This window comes from Acomys russatus, chromosome 20 (assembly GCF_903995435.1).
Source record: "Acomys russatus chromosome 20, mAcoRus1.1, whole genome shotgun sequence".
Taxonomy (NCBI): domain Eukaryota; kingdom Metazoa; phylum Chordata; class Mammalia; order Rodentia; family Muridae; genus Acomys; species Acomys russatus.
The window spans coordinates 43,453,352-43,473,018 of record NC_067156.1 but is presented as its reverse complement, the minus strand read 5'-3'; the positions used below and the strand labels follow the sequence as shown (position 1 = coordinate 43,473,018).

Here is a 19,667-nt window from a genome sequence, read left to right as displayed (position 1 = left end):
CATAGTTTCTGCATGAAAGCATCCATAAGGAAGTTGTAGAAAGACTGAAAGGTGCTTACTCGCAGATCCGTGTTGGGAACCCCTGGGACCGTGAGTATTGGGTAAAAATTCTTCCCTTTCACAGCTGGTGTTACGTGCATTTCTGACTCTCTGAGTTGGAGGAGGTGGTGGTGCCCTTTTCTGAGAGGCCTGAGCAGCATGTGATGACATGTCTTCCCAGGGTAGGATCTTGTACTTGATATGTGTAAGAGTTGAGGTGCTGTTTGGATGGGGTCCTAGTTAGATGGGATGATGGCTGAGCTTTTGTTTTTTTTGTTTTTATGGGTTTTTTTTTACTGCTTGCTGTCCTTTGTGAGTTACCATCATCCTCAGGAAAAGTGTGCGAGTCCCCAGACTTGCCTGCTTCCACTTCTGCCTTCCATAGCAACCAGAGTGTTTTTGTTTTCTTTTTCTTTGGTTTTCCAAGATAGGGTTTCTCTGTGTATCCCTAGCTGTCTTAGACTCACTTTGTAGACCAGGCTGGCCTTGAACTCACAGAGATCCACCTGCCTCTGCCTCCCAAGTGCTAGGATTAAAGGCATGTTCCATCACGCCCAGTTCAGAGTGGTTTTTAAAGATGTTATCATGCTAAGTGTGATGCTGCAAGCCTTTAACTCATCATTCAGGGGGTGGAAAAGACAGAACCAGCTGATATCTGTGGGCTTGACATAGCCTGGTCTACATAGTAAGTTTCATGCCAACTAGATATTCCACATTAAGAAAATTGAGATGTTGGGCCTAGAATGATGGCTCAGGGTGAAGAAGAGCATGTAATAGCTCTTGCAGAGATTACTAGATTCCCAGCACCCATATCAGGTAATTTACAATGGCCTTTTTGGGGGATTGGGTTGAGATGATGTTTTATAGAGTAGTCCTGGCCGGCCTTGAACTCACAGAGATCCGATTGCTTCTGCCTTGTAAGTACTAGGATTAAAGTCATGCACCACCATGTCTCGCTTTACAGCCATCCGATCACTCCAGCCTCCGCAGGCGCCTACACTCCTGTGTCCCCACCTGCACACAAATAGACATACACATAATTAGAAATAAGTGAAAAAATATAATCCACCTGTGTGCTTGGGACACCCCAGTGCCGTCACTGTGCACAGACTTCTGTGGCATATTCCCAGGCCTCATGATGATGTTGCACCTGCCTTCCACCCTGCTTATTGTCCACTTGGCCCCTCGCTCTTGGGGCTCCAGTTTGTCCAACTTCCCAGTGTTTTCAAGCATTTCCGGCTCTTTGCTGCTATTATCTCTGCTGGAAATAATCCTTGTCCAGGGCTTTCCATGGCTGACTGCTACATCCTCGCAGGGACCTAACTTTCCCTGCAGGTGTTTGAATGCTCTACTTTCTGGTAATGGTTGGTGTACCCTGTTGAATGGCACGGTAGCCACGGAGATTATGATGGTCTTCAAGAGTGGGCACACTATCATGAACATGCCCCTCTTATGTCTTTTAGGGCATCACTTTAGTTGACGGCCATTCCTCTTAAGGTAGGGGTTGACAAGCACGTTTGGCTTGCTATGTTTCTGTCTGCCTCACGGCCACCTCTACTCACTTGCATACTGTGGATGGCAGCTTTCGGACTCCAAAGGCAGACTTGAGTAGTTGTGTTGGAGACTACATACTTGGTACAAAGCATAAGATGTTAAGCATCTGGTCCTTCCCAGGAAAAAGTGACTGATTTCCTGCTCTCAACTGAGCGCCCGTTAATTTGGAAAGTCACTAACATAAGAAAAGGAAGTTACTGAAGGCAAAGTGTAGAGCGTCCCATTTCTCTCCCCAGCGAATATTCTCTATGGGCCTCTCCATACCAAACAGGCAGTGGACATGTTTCTTCAAGCTGTGGAAGAAGCGAAGAAACAAGGAGGCACCGTGGCCTGTGGGGGCAAGGTAATGACAGCTGTGCGTGGGTAATGACAACCTTCCTTTGTCTGTTTCTTTCCTTTGAGCACAAACAGATTGCTGAGAAAAACTGGTGAAGGGTCCCAGGTAGCCTCTTTTCTTCTCCTCAGCTCTGTTTCAAGGGGAGAAGGGTTTTGAGGAATGATGACAGAAAAGGCACCGAGACCTTTGTCGTAGTTACCTCTGAGTTAGGGATTCTGGCGTGCTTTAGCTTAAGACTGTGTTCAGAGTAGGTAGAATTCATGCCTACTGATTCTTGGAGATACTTAGGGAAGGGAATCCCAGAAATACATGCTGTTATTATCAACACTCGAGAACTACATTGAAACATGGTCTTACCATGTGTCCATGGGAAGCTAGAACTCAGATTCACCTGCCTCTGCCCACTTAAGGGCTGGGATGAAAGGCTAGTGTCGTCACACCCATTGAGAACTACATTCTTCTTCAGTTCTTTCAATATACAGGCAAGGCCTTTGCTTCATGGACTTGTGGCCTTCATTTGTGCAAAGGATGTAGTTATTACAGTAATAAATTAGAATTTATTGCCTGTTTAGTTTTATTTAATTTGATATTCGTGGACACCCAATTCTCGCAAGGCAATCTGACAAACTTTCCATCCTGAGTGGAGACACTCAGACCCAGCTGGACGCTGTGTGGATGTAGATTTGTACACTTTTTGTTCATTTGTTTTTGTTTGTTGAGACAGGGTTTCTATGTGTTCCAGCTCTGGCTGTCCTGGAACTTGCTCTGTAGACCAGGCTGGCCTTGAATTTACAAAGATCCGCCCGCCTCTTCCTCCCGAGTGCTGGGATTACAGATGTGTGCCACCACCTCCTGGCATACTTTTTTCTTATATTAGTCTTCCTGTAAATAACAACCTAATCGCTACAGGAATAGGGTCCATCCTTGTGTGAGGCTTCCCCAAGTTTGTGGTTGAGTAGACCTGTGGAGGAACAGACAGGGCTAGCTATAGGCACACGGTTTAGGGTGCAGGGTTGATGTGGAGCATAGAGGGCGAGAAAGCTTCATGAGAGAAGGCAGTCGTCCCCTACCTGGGGAGCTGGGAGTTTGGTTATATGGAGAGTGCTTATAAAGCACCTTTTGGAGTTTTACTTAATGTGTATAGATTCCCTGGGGCTTGCATAACAAAGTCCCAGAGACTGGTCTGGAAACCAGTACCACAGTGCTGCCAGAATTGGCTTCTGGTGAAGTCTCTCTGGCTTCCGGATGAGTCCTCATGTGACTTTTTCCCAGGGTGCAGGAAATGCTGGTCCTGTTGGATTAGGCCTACTCTGATGCCTTGTTTCTTTTTTTTTTTTTTTTTTTTTTTTTTTTTGGTTTTTTGAGACAGGGTTTCTCTGTGTAGTCTTGGCTGTCCTGGACTGACTTTGTAGACCAGGCTGGCCTCGAACTCACAGCGATCCGCCTGCCTCTGCCTCCCGAGTGCTGGGATTAAAGGCGTGTGCCACCACGTGCCTTGTTTCTTAACGACTGATAACTACCCTGAAGGTTGTTTGTCCAGATGCTGTCACTCTGAGAACTAGTCCCAGTATGAATTTGGGTGGAACACTATTTAATCAGTGACACAGTGGGTACAGGTTGCCTATTTTAAAATTAGCTTAAAAACAAGCATTTCAGGCACCTTGGGCCACCAAATAACGTTCTAGTGGCACACAACATGGTTTTCCTCTCAAACCCTTTTCTCTATGTTTCTCTGTGACAAAGAGCAAATAGGAGCAGGAGGCCATCTTCATTCCTAGTAGGGTGCTGCTTTGGAGATGTCATTTACCTGTTTTTCTCCTCATGAATGCAGGCAGGGATGACGTCCTCTGACCCTCTCGTCCTGGGAGAGGCAATGCATCCATTCTCTTTATTCCGTCTTTCTGCTGAAGGTCATGGACCACCCTGGCAATTACGTGGAGCCCACCATCGTGACCGGTCTTGCCCACGACGCGGCCATTGTGCACAAGGAGACTTTTGCCCCCATTCTCTATATCTTCAAATTCAAGGTAAAAAAAAAAAAAAAAAAAGAAGAAAGAAAGAAAAAAAAAAGATGCAAACCGTGAGAGAAACAGTTAGGCAAGCATTACCTCTTGGTGGCGCTCAGTGCACTAAAGCACCTTGTGTGGAGTGAGTGCCGCAGCACAGGCAGCACTGACAGCTCCCTGTCTCTGTCCTTTTAGAATGAAGAAGAGGTCTTCGCATGGAATAATGAAGTGAAACAGGGTCTCTCGAGCAGCATCTTTACCAAGGATTTGGGCAGAATCTTCCGCTGGCTCGGGTATGACGTAGTCTGTTTCGAACGTGTACATAACTCCCGACATAGTGAGTGGTCGTGTTCCTAGTGAGAGCCTGAGTGTCTGGGCTTTGTTGTGTTCTGTTTTTACTTCCTGTGTGTTTTTCTCACTGTCCCCCTCCTTACACACACACAGACCTAAAGGTTCGGACTGTGGCATTGTCAACGTCAACATTCCTACCAGCGGGGCCGAGATTGGCGGTGCGTTTGGTATGTAGAGACTCATTTTTTCCTTTTTAAAAGATGCTTGTATTTTGGTACCAGAGTGGGAACCCAGGGTGTCATGTGTGGTAGGCTAACTCTATCACAGGGCTAGAGCCTCTGTCCTCAGAACTCCTTTTCCACGTTGAGCAGCAAAGGGCGAGCAGTGTTCACCTTTAGAAGCTTGTGAAGAAATGGGAACACAAGCTGGGAGGAGATGGCGCATGCCTTTCGTCCCAGCAAAGCCCTTGGGAGTCAGAGACAGGTGGCTCTCTGAGTTCGAGGCCAGCCTGGTCTATAGAGTGAGTTCCCGGACATCCAGAGCTACGCACAAAAACCCTGTCTTGAAAAACCAAAGAGAGAGGGGGGCGGGGGAGACGACATCCCGTTTACATCCTGTGATAAGCAGTGATCTAGCACGGTTGAAAGAGCATGCGCTGCAGCCCAAGTTCTTAGCGGGGTCCTCGTCCTCTGTTTACATTGCATCAGGACCCTAGCCTAGGATATATAAGCCTGGAAATTCATTATTTTCTTCTAGGCAGAAGATCCCAGACCCAGGATGGTTAAAAACGTCTACTTCAAAGCCAGGAAACAATCAAAGTGGGTTTAGCAGTTGACCTAGGTGACAGGGAGTAAATGGAGAAGTGCCACACGTATGGAGAAGCTGAGATCTAGTGGACTTGGCAGTCTGATGGAGACATACAAGCAGCGGCCTGGAAACTCACTGCACTTATTATATATAGTAAAGACAGGAGGCGGCAGTGGGCTGGCTAATCTCCTCAGGAAGGCCCTGTGGGCAGCAGTCTCAGGTTGCAGTCCTTAGGATGAGGGAGCTGTGGTGGAAACGTTCTGCTCACACAGATTTTAGCTAAGGGATAACTGTTGGTGGGCACCCACAGTCGAACCTGGGGAAGGCCTTGCTATTGGCGTCCTGGGCGTGTCTACTCATGTCAACAGTATGCACGCACTCAGGACTTTATCTGCTGCCTCTCAGTAGATGAAATACTAGGTCATGTTTTTCACAAGGCCCTGTTTGTGAATTGCTGATGTTTAGCGGCAGCTTTTGGTTGTCTGGGTTTTTTGCATATGTTAAATTCTACTTGTTTAAAAGTATTCTTTTATTTATTTATTTATTTACTTTTGCTTTTTTTTTTTTTTTTTTTTTTTTGAGACAGTGTTTCTCTGTGTAGCTTTGGCTGTCCTGAACTCACTTTGTAGACCAGGCTGGCCTCGAACTCACAGAGATCTGCCTGCCTCTGCCTCCTGAGTACTGGAATTAAAGGCATGTGCCACCAAGCCTGGCTTATTTATTATTTTTATGAAGTGCTCTGCCTACAAGTACACCGGCAGGCCCGAAGAGGGCATCAGATCATGTTACAGATGGCTGTGAGCCACCACATAGTTTCTGGGAATTGAACTCAGGACCTCTGAAAGAACAGTGTTCTTAACCTCTGAGCCATCTCTCCAGCCCTAAAATTTTTAGTGGGGACAGCAAGATGGCTTAGTGGGTCAGGGTGCTTGCTTTCAGGCCTGCGAATCTGAGTTGACTCCACATGGTAGAAGGAATGAACTAACCCATGAAGGTTGTTGTCTTCTGGTCTCTGAACTCATACTGTGGCATGAATACTCAAGAACACACACACACACACACACACACACACACACACACACACACACACACACACACACACACACACTCACACTCACACACACACTAAATCAATGTAACACAAAAGCAAAAAGCAAACCAGCTTGCTGTAGGCTGAAGCAGAAGGATTGCCATAAGTTTGAGGCCAGCTGGGACTGTGTACCAGGCCAGCAAGACCGAGCCTGAAAAAGAAAAACAACAGAAAAAACCCAAACTATAGTAAAAATAAATTGCTTCCCAGAGCTTCCCCACCATCCTACCTGCCAAACTTTATGTTCTTTTTCTCTGTTTAAAACACACACACACACACACACACACACACACACACACACACACACACACACACCAACAACCAGAAGACTGGAGTTGACTTTGTTTTTGTTAACTACTCCTGATCATGGGCCTGATGTGAAGTCTGTTGATAGGCACATTGACATGCCGTTGAAGAAAATGGATTTTCCCATGGCCATTGGACATCACTTACAAATAGTTTCTTGGTTAGGTTTTGGATCTCGTCTTCACTTTCCCATTTTGGAGCTGGGATCCCATCTGGCTTGAGCCTGTAAAAGTTTTGGGTGTGTTGCCATGTTCTCTGTGTTCATATGTGCATCACTTCTGTTGTGTTTGGAAGACACATCGCTCGGTATCACCCGACACCTTTGATTTTTAGTCTTTCTGCTTCCTCTTCCACATAGGTCTCTGAGCCTTGAGGGAAGGGGTTTGATGACGTCCCTGTGTGCTCCAGTCTCTCACTCTTTGCCCGTTGTTCAGTTGTGGGTCCTTGTTGATTTCCCACTTCCCTTATGTTTTTTTTAAAAAAATTGTTTATTATGAATACAGTGTACACCTGCATGCCAGAAGAGGGCACCAGATCTCATGATAGATGGTTGTGAGCCACCCTATGGTTGCTGGGAATTGAACTCAGGACCTCTGGAAGAGCAGCCAGTGCTCTTAACTTCTGTGTCATCTCTCCAGCCCATCCTACTTTAAAAAAAAGTTTTTTTTAAAAGATTTACTTATTTTATGTCTATGAGTGTTTACATATATATTAGTACCATTTACATGCCTGTTGCCTGCAGGGCCTGAAAAGAGGGCACCTGGTGCCTTGGAACTAGAGTTCTAGATGGTTGTGAACTGCCATGTGGGTGCTGAGAACTGAACCTGGGTCCTATGCAAGAGCAGCCAGTGCTCTTAACCAACCACCAAGCCATCTCTGCGGCTGCCACTGCCACTTCTTCTTTCCTCTTCTCTTCCATTTTCTTTTGCACGGAGGGGCACTTCATCTTATATGTCCCAGGGCGATCTTCAACTTATAATTCTCCAGCCTGGGTCTCTGAGGGTTGGGATTAGAGGCGTGTGCCACCTTAGCCGCCGTTTGTGGTAATCTGATAGCTCTGGTGTTCTCTGAGAGCCCACCGAGACGAGTTTGCCTTCCTGTAGGAGGAGAGAAGCACACCGGTGGTGGCAGGGAGTCTGGCAGCGATGCCTGGAAGCAGTACATGCGCAGATCCACGTGGTAAGTAAGGCAGGGCGGGCTTGGTCTTGAAGCCTTCAGGAGTGGGCTGTTGCTCTTCGGCCCTCCAGTCTTGTCTTTGCTCAGTTTCTCTAGACCTTTCTAGACCTGCAACAGCCTCCTTTTGAGCACGCGTGCCGCTACAGGTTAAGCATCATCACGTACCACGTGGAAAATTTCCATAGCTGGTCATGTGAGGAGTGGCAGTCGCGATGGAGGCATCACTAGGACTGTGTGGAGTTGCTGTGAGGCAGCGTGTACACAGAGGTACAGGAAACAGGAGTGGACTTTGTGTTGAGCCTTGAGTCCTGTGCCCAAGTTGTCTCCTGTATGTGCACCTACTCCCAAATCAGAAAAAGGTCTGAAAAAGTGACTCCCGCACATCTCCAGTGGGGGCTGCTCACCCCACTTGTCCCTTCCAGACTCCTTGTATGTCCATAGCAGCTGACTGTGGAATTCCTTTGGTGGGTTCTACCCCAGAGGTGGGGTAGGGTAACAAGGAGCAGGACACTTTCCATTTCTTCTGTGGTGACGTTTTCTTCCATAGTGAAGCAGAGAGGAACATTGGGGTCTGAGCTATAAGCTTAGGGGGCAGGGGGGGGGGGACCAGCTTGGAAGTATGAGCAAGACTGGAGGCCAAGTCATTAGGATGTTGGCGTGAACATGCATGGCGCCTGAGGAAGCTGGCTTCTGGAGATGCTGCCTAGGAATTGCTTTACCTTTATTGTATTCTCTCAGCCCATTGACTCAGGATACTTTTCCTCTCAGGAGACCAGTTTGGGAAAAGGATAAAACACACACACACACACACACTTTGGAAAACCAAAATGAGAATATTTACATTTTCCTTGATAACGTTGCATCGTCCATGTATTATGTTCACGTATACATATCACTCATGTATTATGAGCAAAAGATAAACTATGGGTGACAGGTGATGTGCATCTTCAGACATCTGTGCTTCTCTACTTTTTTTTTGTAAGGAACCGCACTGACATTGTTTTGTATACTAAAGTTAGCTTGTGCCAACTTGTAGGTTGTTGATGTGAATGAGCCCGTGGCTTTAATATGAGGAAGCATTCTGTATCAGGTGTGCACTGCCATCCATCCAATTCTTGTCTCCCCAGTACCATCAACCACAGCACGTCCCTTCCTCTGGCTCAAGGTATCAAGTTCCAGTGATGAGGCTTCCGCTCAACATCACTCAGCCATTCCTGCCGCTGCTCTGAAGAAGCCTGAGAAAACTGGTTTTCCCTGAATAAACGCTCACTTTCAGTGCAACAGTGCCCAATCTCCCGTGATCCCAAACACCTGACTAAATCAAGATACCAAGATACTCATTTTTCAAAAATTCAAGATTAAATAGTCACAACCTAGCTACATTTAGCAAAAGATAGGTTTGGTTAACTTTTATGTTGCTTATTAATTTTTTTTTTAAGTTTATTTACTATTATTGTTATGTGTGTTGAATGTGGGACAAATCAAATCAGGGTTCACCTGAAAGAGGGAGTGGGGATTGAAAATAGGGTACAGAGACGTGAGAAATAACAAGTCAAGTCAGAAAGACTTTTTTTTTTTTTTTTTAATTAAAATTATGTATACAGTGTTATACCTGCAGGCCAGAAGAGGGCACCAGATCTTATTATAGATGGTTATGAGCCACCATGTGGTTTCTGGGAATTGAACTCAGGACCTCTGGAAGAACAGCCAGTGCTCTTAACCACTGAGCCATCTCTCAAGCCCCGCCCCCCTCCCTTTTTAAACAACTACTTAGTTAAGCTGATATCATCATAGGAGATTGGGGATGTGCATAGAGAGGAAGAGTCTTTGTAGTACAGAGATGAACGCTGTCTTCTGAGTAGTCTTGAACACTCATGGCGCCCTCTTCTGGCACAGAAGGGGCTAAGCAGCCCTCACATGCTGGGGACTGCGCACATGACTGGCAGTTGGTAAGATGAGGGATTTAACTCTCTTGGGAATGGGTGCCTGCCATGTGTGAAATCCTGGGTTCAAGTCCCAACACTGCTGCAACAAAATGCTCTAATGACAAAGGGTGCTCACCAAGTTATGACTGCTCATGACTGTGTCAACCAGAAGGAAATGTGCAGAGGTAGATAGACCTTCATTCTTGTCCCAGAAGCAGCTGGGAACTCTGGGACAGAAGTGGCTCCTGAAAGCACATGTGGATGCCTTGAGTTACCTCAGGCCACAGGCTCATGGGGTGCTTAGGGGAGGTCACTGTTGAGTCTAAGATCATGCTGAGAACCTGTAGATGGGCCCAGAGGTACCCGTTCTCCTGTGGTGCTGTCACTCTGTACTGCATGGCCACCTCTCTGCCTTCTTCTGTCACACTGTAGAAACCTTTGGGGGAATAAGATAGGACATCTGTAGGTAACGTGAGCTATCATGGTGTAGAAAGATTTGGACAATACTGAAGAATTCTGGGGACTGATTTTGATGTGGGGAAGAAACAGGTGGAACATTAATAATTATTAAGTAAATACTAATAATAATATATAATAAACATTCATAGAATTAAGGTTATAGTATACTTGACTTTAAAAATTAAAGGGGAAGGGATGTAGCTTGGTTAGGTAGACTGCTTGCCATTCAAAGCCTGAATTTCCATCTCCCACATTGTATTAAGTTAATATAGATTTAAGTAAAATCTATTATAAAGTTATGTGTGTTCACACAGTTCCATTGTCACTTGTAAATGCATTGACTTAGGCATATCCTTGCCATCGATGGGTATGAACCAAGCCAGATACTGAGGGTGGACCTAAGAGGATGTGGGCAGGAGTGAGGGCAGAGCAAACAGTTCATTTCTTGTGCAAAAATCAACAGTGCCCTGAATGACTAAGTAAGGAACTGATGTGGCTTGTTAAGATCTGGAGGTGGATTCAGAATCATCGCTATGGCCATGAGGACACAGATTGCTCTTTTTTATAACACACACACAATGCGGTGAGCTGGCCAGTTTCCACTGCCTGCTTTAGAACTATTTTTTCTTTCTTTTTTGTTTTGCTTGTTTTGTTTTGTTTGAAACAGGGTTTCTCTGTGTAGCCTTGACTGTCCTGGAGTCACATTGTAGACCAGGCTAGCTGCGAACTCACAGAGATCCTCCTCCCTCTGCCTCCCTGAGTGCTGGAATTACAGGCATGAACCACTAGAACTACTTGTTCTTGAGACAGTTTTTTTGGGGGGTGGGGTGGGGTAGGGCAGGCATTCTGGGAGATGGGATTATAGGTATGTGTCACTGCCCAGCTTGATTTCTTTAAAGCAAGATAATGTTTTGGGAAAAAAAAGTTAAAGAGAAAAATGAAGTTGGAGAATCAGGAACTCTGAATGCGGTCTCCACACCAAATAAATGGGCATGGAGGCACACGCCTGGAACCCCGGCCTTCAGGAGGGTCTGAGGACCATGAGGCCATGTCATGACGAACAACGCAAAAATAACAGTCAGGCTCAGACTGGCTGGACTTGAACCCAGAGATCCACTTGCCCCTGCCTCCCAAGTGCTGGGATTAGAAGTCTCCCAGTGCTCATTTTGTCCAAAAAGAACCTTTACACTTGAGTTAAACATTTAAGGAGCTGTGATGAAGGGTTGCACGTGACATTCATGCACAGTGTTTAGAATCTTGGCCAAAACTGATCTTAAAGGATTCCTTTGAAACTCCATAATTTTTTTATATGTTTCTATCACAAGGGCTCTATTTGTCAAAATGTTTTTATTAAAACTTTTGCTTTTAAGTTGTCCTCTTTTTTTTTTTTTTTTTTTTTACTGATTTAATAGGTAAAGATTACTAATGTGTGTATATGTGTGTTTGTGTGTGTGTGTGTGTGTGTGCAGGTACATGTATGATGGTTCTCCACCTTACATCCTGAGACTGATTCATCTAGTCTCCACAGCCAACTGGGAATCCCCTGTCTGTAATCCTTATGAGCTGCTGAGGGGTCTGTGTGAGTGCTGGGGCTCCAAATGCAGTCCTTCATACTTGTGTGGTGAGTGCTTTACCCACTGAGCCATCGCTTCATCCCTGCCTATTTATTTATATTTGTATGTGCATGGGTCTTTTGCCCACATATATGTCTGCACCAACCAGAAAAATGTGTTGGATCCCCAGGACGAGTTATAGTTGTGAACTGATGTGTGGGTGTTGGAAATTGAACCTGAATCCTCTGGAAGAGCAACCAGTGCTCTTAATGTTGAGCCGTCTCCTATCGCCCGCCCCCATTGAAGTGCAGGGTCCAGGCTAGCCTTGAACTCACTATGAAGCTGACAGTGACCTTGAGCTCCTGCTAATACTGCCACCGCTCCAGTGCTGGGATTACAGGTGTACAGCACCACACCAGTTTAATGCAGTGCTGGAGATGGAAACCCAGGCCTTGAGTGGAAGTCTCAGTTGTCATTATGGTATTGACCTGCAGGTGGCGCTGTTGCTCAGTGCCATGTTTGAGAAGGCGCATTGAGCTGACTGGATTCTAGAGGTCATTCTGGAAATTGCCAATCAGCAGACATGTGCTGAGCTCACTGCCCCACTCTCATCAGCTTCCTCACACTTCTGTTAGCTACACAGATCACCCAGACTTCTAATACCAAACACAATGTTTGTAATTGTGGGTTCCTTTTAAGTCAAAAAATATGATTAAAGAGCTAGAGAGCTAGTTCAGTGATTCAGGGTGCTTATGGCTAGTCCAGAGGATCCATGTTGGGTTCCCTGCATCCACATGGTGGCTCACAACCACCTGAACTCCAGCTCCAAGGAATCTGATGTCCTCTTCTGGCTTCCACAGGCTCCTGAACACATATGGTAGACATGAACTCATGCAGGCAAACACACATACACATAATAAAGAAAAAAAAAAAAAAACCAAAAGGATGATTAAGTTTTCCTGTCACTGTCCTCTCCACAGTGATTGTGTGTGAGGTTAACCCATTTAATCAGTTCCACAGGGTGTTCAGGCAGTTTTCAAAGCACTTAAATATTACCTGTGTCATTTTCATGACAGCACTAGGAAGCAAAAAGTATGAAGAGATTTTCTTATCCTCTGGACCTGCAGTTACACATATGTGATTTGGGTGTTGGGAATAGAACCTGGGTCCTCTGGAAGAGCTGGTAGTGCTATTAACCACTGGGCCATATTTCTAGAACCTTCTACCCCCTGCCTGAATGTTTATATTTTATTTTATACTTGACTGTAGCCAAAACACAAGTTATTTCTTTTGTACTTTTTAAAAAATTATGTTTATTTTGTGTGTGCACATATGCACGACATACACCACAATGCACATGTAAAAAAGGTCAGAGGACAACTTGTAGGAATGTGTTCCTCACAACAACGATTTCCTGTGATACGATACAGCTACCAAAACTGGGAAGTTAAGTACATTTCTGCTCTTGTGGTATGAGTGAAAATGGTCTCCATATGTTGGAAAGACCCTGCTGTTTGAGGTTGCCATCGTCCCAATCTGGATAGCTATTCTCTGGGGGACTCCCTCTCCCCAGCAGGGCCTCTGGCTCTGCCTGACACACATGCCCCTAGTCACATTTGATATACGGCCCTCAACACAGCTAGTTCTCCCCTCCCTGTTGTTATAGGCTGGTTAGGTACTGTGTTCCCGTTCATATGATAGGAATGTGCTACCAAATGCAAAACAAGCATCCTTAAAGTGCTTGGTTCCAACCAATTATGCACACCTATCCTGCAAGCCTCCCACCCACTCCCCAAACCTCCCACCCTTCTCCCTAGGTAAAGTTGAACTAGCTCCTGAGGTGGTTCCCAGAGTATTTGATCTCCATTGTGCTTATGGTTTCTGCACCTCTTGCTATCAGTATCCCCCCTGCCCTCCGGAAGAGGAGAACAACACCCATAGACGAACAGCATTATTAGAGGTGTGGCCTTGTTGGAGGAAGTGTATCATTGTGGGTAGGCTATGAGTGTGACTTGTTGGAGGAAGTGTGTCATTGGGGGTAGGCTTTGAGATTTCAGAAGTACAAGCCAGGCCCAGTGGCTCATTGTCTCTTCCTGTTGCCTGCTGATCCAGATGTAGAACTCTTGGCTCTTTCTCCCGCATCTTGTCTGCCATGCTGCCATGCTTCCTGCCGTGATGACACTGGACCATAAACCTCTGAACTGTAAGCCAGCCCCGATGACATGTTTTCTTTATAAGAGTTGGCTGTGGTCATGGTTTCTCTTCACAGCAATAGAAACTCTGACTGAGACAACTGCCAATATGTTAGATACAATCTTTTGATCCTATTCAACTTTTGCTATTGTCCCAGTAGCACCCTGCTGCGCTGGCCTCTTGTCTTGACATTGTGGCCCTGATTTTGGAAGTCTCAGGTGTCCCTCAGCTTTGGTGCTCCAATCAGGTGGTGTGCGATTTTCGTTTGTCTCTAAGAACGACATTATTTTTAAAGGAGGCACCTGCAGCATTCTCCACTGTCAAGTATTTCCTTTTCAAGATTGTGTGTGTGTGTGTGTGTTCCTGTGTGTATGCTGATGTATGGGTGTGTGTGTTTGCATGCATGTGAAGGCCAGAGGTCAGGTGTCATTCCTCTGGTATCTGTCTCTCTGTGTCTGTCTGTTTCTCCATCCCCCCCCCCACCCCCATCCCCCCTCTCTGGAGACTGTGTTTCTCACCATCTTGGAATTCACAGTAGACTGTATTGGATGGCCAGCCAGGGAGCCCCAGGGATCTTCCTAGCTCCATCTTCAGAGGTCTAGAAGTATAACATAATAGCATGCCAGGTTCCCTTGCCCGCCATGGTTTCTGGGGCTCAAACTCAGGTCCGCATGCTTGCACAGCGATCACTTTACTGACTGAGCTGTCTCTCTGGCCCCACTCTAGGTACTCAAAAGTAGATGTCTGAGATCAGTAAGCCTGCTGGCGTGAGGCTGCTCTCTGCAGGGCTGCTTGTTAGTCAAGGACTCCATGTTGTCTGTTGAGAGGGTGGTGTAGGAGTGGGGAGGTAGCCTCCACCGTGGGCTGCAGCATCTTCCTCATGCAGTCTGACTGTCTGCCAACTGAGGGTTCGCTTAGATCCTCCTACTGTTTTCCAGGACAGTCACCCATCTGCTTACGGAAGCAGCCCATCATGGAAAAGTCAAGGTTGATTAGGAAAGGGCGGAAGGAAGAGAGGATTGTGGGCAAGGGAGGCAGCTGGGGCTAGGGCTTGGCAGAGCTGGAAACCCTGTGGTGGCCACTGGCTAACCCAGAAAGCCTGGTTGCCTGGAGAAGACAGGCTGATAAAAGAAGTGGACAGCCACAGCAACAGGGCCGTGGCCATTGCTGTTATTTTCTGTGCACAGGGCCTCTTCTTTTTATGGCCCCAGGATGCTAGAAGCCCTGGATCTGTGCTATGATTCCCAACACCAGGCTGTACATACAGCACCAGGAAACCATCTCACTTCTAAAGCATAGTATTGTCTCCTACAAATCCTGGTGGTCGTATTTACCACGCTTCTTCAAGGTGTTTGAACGGACATATAATACTAACCACAAGGGCTTTGTATCTGAAATGTAGTAAGCAGACAGCAGGGCTTGGGGTCAGGCCTCCAGGCCATCCTGTGAGGAGTCAGGCTTAGGCTGCAGCACCCCAGAGGCACTCTTTCATATCAAGGGAGGCTCAGAAGTCTGGACAGATGGAGTTACCCCATCCCCTGCCCCCATTCAAGGGTCATTTCTTAAGCAAATAGGATCTAGCAGAGACTTCATCATCTGGGCTAGGCCTCTTAGATCTAGGACTTGGGCCATCAGAGCCAAGTCTTCTTATTGGAGAGAAAGGATGGCTGTGTTAGGTATGTGGGCCACTGGAGTAACAGCAGGAGCCGGGGAGCTGCCTCTGACGACTGTGGTATCCTTGTCAGGGAATGCTAAAAGAGGAGCCTGATTCCGCGCCTCCGCGTCACGCTCAGGCTCTCTCACTGGGGCTCTTTAAATTCCGTTACCCACAGACAGATTGGCAGCAGAGAAACAGGACAGAACTTTATTAGCATGTGCCTCTTGATGACCCAAAGCAGCTGTCATTGGTAAATGACTCTAGTGTCATAGTCTCGCATCTTTTTTTTTCCTACTGAGACAGGGTTTCTCTTTGTAGCCTTGGCTGTCCTAGACTCACTTGGTAGACCAGGCTGGCCCCGAACTCACAGTGATCCACCTGCCTCCGCCTCCCGAGTGCTGGGATTAAAGGCGTGTGCCACCATGCCCGGCCCCCACTCTGTTTCTTGACTGACTGCACAATTCATGATAGTTCTCCCGCCAGGGTGGTGAACTTGTAGGCTGCACCACGATGCAGACCTAAGAACCTGAGCTATAGGAAGCAGCCCGGTTTTGGATTACTGTGAGGCAAGCAGCTGTGCATCCCACTTGCAGTGCTCCCTGGATTATTGTAAAGTGAAATTTGTGTCCCTTCCACCTCCATGCAGTAAGGCCTCTGAGCTGGCTGCCCACTGCGCTGTGCAGGAAGGAGAGCCTGTGATCTCAGCTGGCACAGGAGGGAGGCTTCATATGTGTTTGTTTCTTGTGTGTGTGTGTGTGTGTGTGTTGTATCTGTCTGTCTGTGTCTATGAGTGTCTGTGTGCATGGGTCTGTATGTGTCTCTGTGTATGTTTGTCTGTCTGTCTGTGTCTATGAGTGTCTCTATATGTCTCTGTGTTTCTGTGGCTTAACAAGAGCAGGGAAGGTTACAGAAGCTCTCTCATGACCATCACCATGTTAAATTCAAACTCTCCCTCTCAGCTGGGTGTGGCGCACGCCTTTAATGCCAGCACTTGGGAGGCAGAGGCAGAGGCAGGCTGATCTCTGTGAGTTCGAAGCCAGCCTGATGTACAGAGTGAGTCCAGGACAGCCAGGGCTATTACACAGAGAACTCTTTCTTGAAAAACAAAACAAAAACCAACCAACCAACCAAACAAACAAAAAAGATCAAACTTTTCCTGTCTTTGGCCATGACCGCTATGTATACACTTAGTATTTTATTGTTTCACTTACTGAGTGAGAACCCTGCCGAGGCTCACCCTTGTCTGGCTTGTTCACACTCTCTTCCCAGTGTTTCACAAGGTGGCTGACACATGGCATAGTGACTAGTGGAACAAGTTGGTGCTCTGTGGAGGTTGTAGTAGAATCTGTCAATGGTGAAGATGGGCCATTTTATCCCACCGTTGTCATCTTCCCTTCCTTTGTGTGGCTAGAAAAAAACGTCAGGTCCACAGACTGGAAGGTGTGGCCATGTGAAAAGCGGGAAGAATCCCTACTTCTGAGGACTCTTCAGCACACGGACATCGGCTCTGAGCTGCCCACTTCTGGGCCCTTCTGACCCGAGAGATGACCACCTGCTTTGTTTCTGTTGTGACTTTGGCTCTCTGTTAATTGCTCACAGGGAGGCCCAACTATGCAGCCAGGGCTGGCTCGTGTAATTCTGTAGACCAAACTGGCCTTGCATGCAAAGAGGTCCACCTGCTTTTGATTCCCAAGGACCAGGATTCAAGACGTACACCACTGCACTCTGGCTCTTACTGGTGAGAGAATCTCTTGCAGCTCAGACTGGTCTCAGCTTCACTATGTGCCGAGGATGATCTGAATTGATCCTCTTGCCTCCACCTGCCGGGCGCGGGGCATTAGGGGTATGCCGGGAATGGAGTCCAGAGCCTAGTGCGCTCTACCCACCAAGCCACATCCTTCCTTAAGGGGTGGTGGCAGTGGGTGGTTGTGGTGATGTGTGAATAGTGGGAAGGGGCTGCTCTGTGAGCCATGCTATAAATGACTAGATTGCTGAGCCTCAGCTTGATGGGACAAGTGTTTTCTTAAGTGGATAATACAGTTTTCCCTATAGGAATGCATATAGTGGGGGGTTTTAGCAATCAATTTTAATGTGAATCATTAAAATAAAACCATTTCCTCCTAAATTACCCTGGACCCTGGAGACAAAAGGTTGGGTTATTTGGAGTTAGACTTTGTGCCCTGTCAACATACTGTAAACTGGGAGCCAGCTGCCATGTCCCTGAATGTTTGGAAGCAAGTTCCTTTGAGATTGAGTGAACACCCATAAATGGTCCTTGTACTTATAAGAAAAGATTCTTCTGTTGTTATTGTTGCTGGCTGTCCTGTATAAAGTACTCACAGAGGACAAAATCTAATCTGTACCTAATGCTAGTATCATTAGTTAAATTATAATATCTTAAAATCAGAATACTGGCTGGGCAGTGGTGGCGCACATCTTTAATCCCAGCATTCGGGAGGCAGAGGCAGGCAGATTGCTGTGAATTCGAGGCCAGCCTGGTCTACAAAGTGAGTCCAGGACAGCCAATGCTACACAGAGAAACCCTGTCTCAAAAAGCCCCAAATAAATAAATAAATAAATAAGAATACCGACCTATTCTTGTTGCCTTTTGGATGTTACATAACTTCATATTTACCCAGAACAGTAGTCTAGACATTTACATAGTGGTATGAATGTGCCTTTCTGTCTTGCAGTTGGAGGTGGGGACAAATGAGGCACTTGCTTAGCCTCGTTCTCTGAGTCGATCAGAGAGGTATATGGCGGAGGGGTGCTCGCTTAGCCTCACATTATTGCTTTCCTTTGGTCAGTTTCCAGTTGACCCCTGAATTACCTAAGGGCTACTGCATGTTCCAACCAGTGCTGGGATGTGGGCTGCTGTTTCCACACTGGGAGTCACAGCAGCAGTCCTGCCTAGTCAGATTCCATAGGCTCAAGAGAGAGAGAAAAAAAAAAAATGAACAAACCAAAACCACTGCAGTGTTTTGAGAGACAAGTTTGGCATATTTCAGTGGCAGGTTGTTACGTAAAACAAAACAAACCGTGGGCCGATTAACTCATAGTGTGTCACTTCCCATTTACAGAAATCTTAGAGAAGATAAATAATTTTCAGGTTGGTTTCCTGGAAGGCTCTGCTTGGTTGGGAGTGAGAAAAAGAGACCTCTGCCCTTTCTCCCTTTAATCTGAGGGAAGCATGGCTCTCACTTTCAGCCAGGCTGGAATTCCCCACTCACTCACCTTGTTACATCTAAGATGGGACTGCTGGCTTCAGCTACAGTCCTACGAGCCTAGAATAATCATGAGATGTGTGTGTGTGTGTGTGTGTGTGTGTGTGTGTGTGTGTGTGTGTACATGCACCAGGGTCTCACTATGTAGCCCTGGCTGTCCTGAGACTCAGTGTAGACCAGGCTGTCCTCAAACTTATAGAGATCCACCTGCCTCTATGTCCCCAAGATCTGGGATTAAAGGTGTGCTTTTAAAAAGGAGCTAGTGTGGAACATTCTAGTCTAGTGGTTCTCAGCCTTCCTAATGCTCCAACCCTTTAATATAGTTCCATATGTTGTGGTGACCCCCAACCATAAAATTATGTTGCTACTTTGTAGCTGTAATTTTGCTACTGTTATGAGTCATAATGTAAAAGTCTGATATGCAGACAACCCACAGGTTGAGAACCACTGTTCTAGTGAGTGAAGCTGGGCTCACATTCTACTGTGTAGCAGCAACAGCAACCTTAGGCTTGGGACAACCCTGTGTTACCATATCACTGTGCTCAGCATCTTGTGGAATTTCCTTCCAGTCTTCAGATCTGTGTCTTTGTAGCCATTGCAGGGGACACAATAAATATAAGACAGGAAACTCCCAAATCGCACCATTAGCAGTTCACAGAAGTGAATTTTGAAGCTACAGATTTGGGGTCCCAAATCTGTGATCTTAGCCCCTGAGACCTTTACTTTCCAGCTTCCACATCACTGGCTTTGTTAGTGTTAGTTTCTTCAAGGTTTTTCTTCTTCTGAAATTCTGGGCATGTCAATAGCCTTTGGCTGGTCCAGATCTGATGTAAATATACAAAAATATACAAAATTGCTTCTGATTTTCCTTGGGGAAGAAAAAAAATGTTTTATACACTCTTAGTTTACTAGTTCTTTTGAATTAAACTGAGAAGGAAAAAAGAAGCAGATTAACATGGGGAAAAGATTTACTTTAAATTGTGTGTGTGTCTGTGTGTGTGTCAGAGAGAGAGAGAGACAGAGAGAGAGAGACAGAGAGAGAGTGTGTAG

General features: G+C 46.3%; 1 protein-coding gene across 2 annotated transcripts in view; it reads left to right on the top strand.

Moving 5' to 3' along the window:
* The window catches only part of Aldh7a1 (aldehyde dehydrogenase 7 family member A1), a 58,767-nt gene that overhangs the window by 28,153 nt on the left and 10,947 nt on the right, over positions 1-19,667 (top strand). The window contains exons 12-18 of one of the 2 annotated variants that reach the window (XM_051163248.1): positions 6-90; positions 1,830-1,936; positions 3,841-3,957; positions 4,132-4,229; positions 4,381-4,454; positions 7,534-7,609; positions 8,734-8,988. In XM_051163248.1, the coding sequence (XP_051019205.1) occupies positions 6-90; positions 1,830-1,936; positions 3,841-3,957; positions 4,132-4,229; positions 4,381-4,454; positions 7,534-7,609; positions 8,734-8,788 (612 nt within the window). In that variant the 3' untranslated portion in view covers positions 8,789-8,988. Of the gene's footprint in view, positions 1-5; positions 91-1,829; positions 1,937-3,840; positions 3,958-4,131; positions 4,230-4,380; positions 4,455-7,533; positions 7,610-8,733; positions 8,989-19,667 lie in introns of those variants that run through there. The other variant, XM_051163249.1, reaches the window with a different exon arrangement.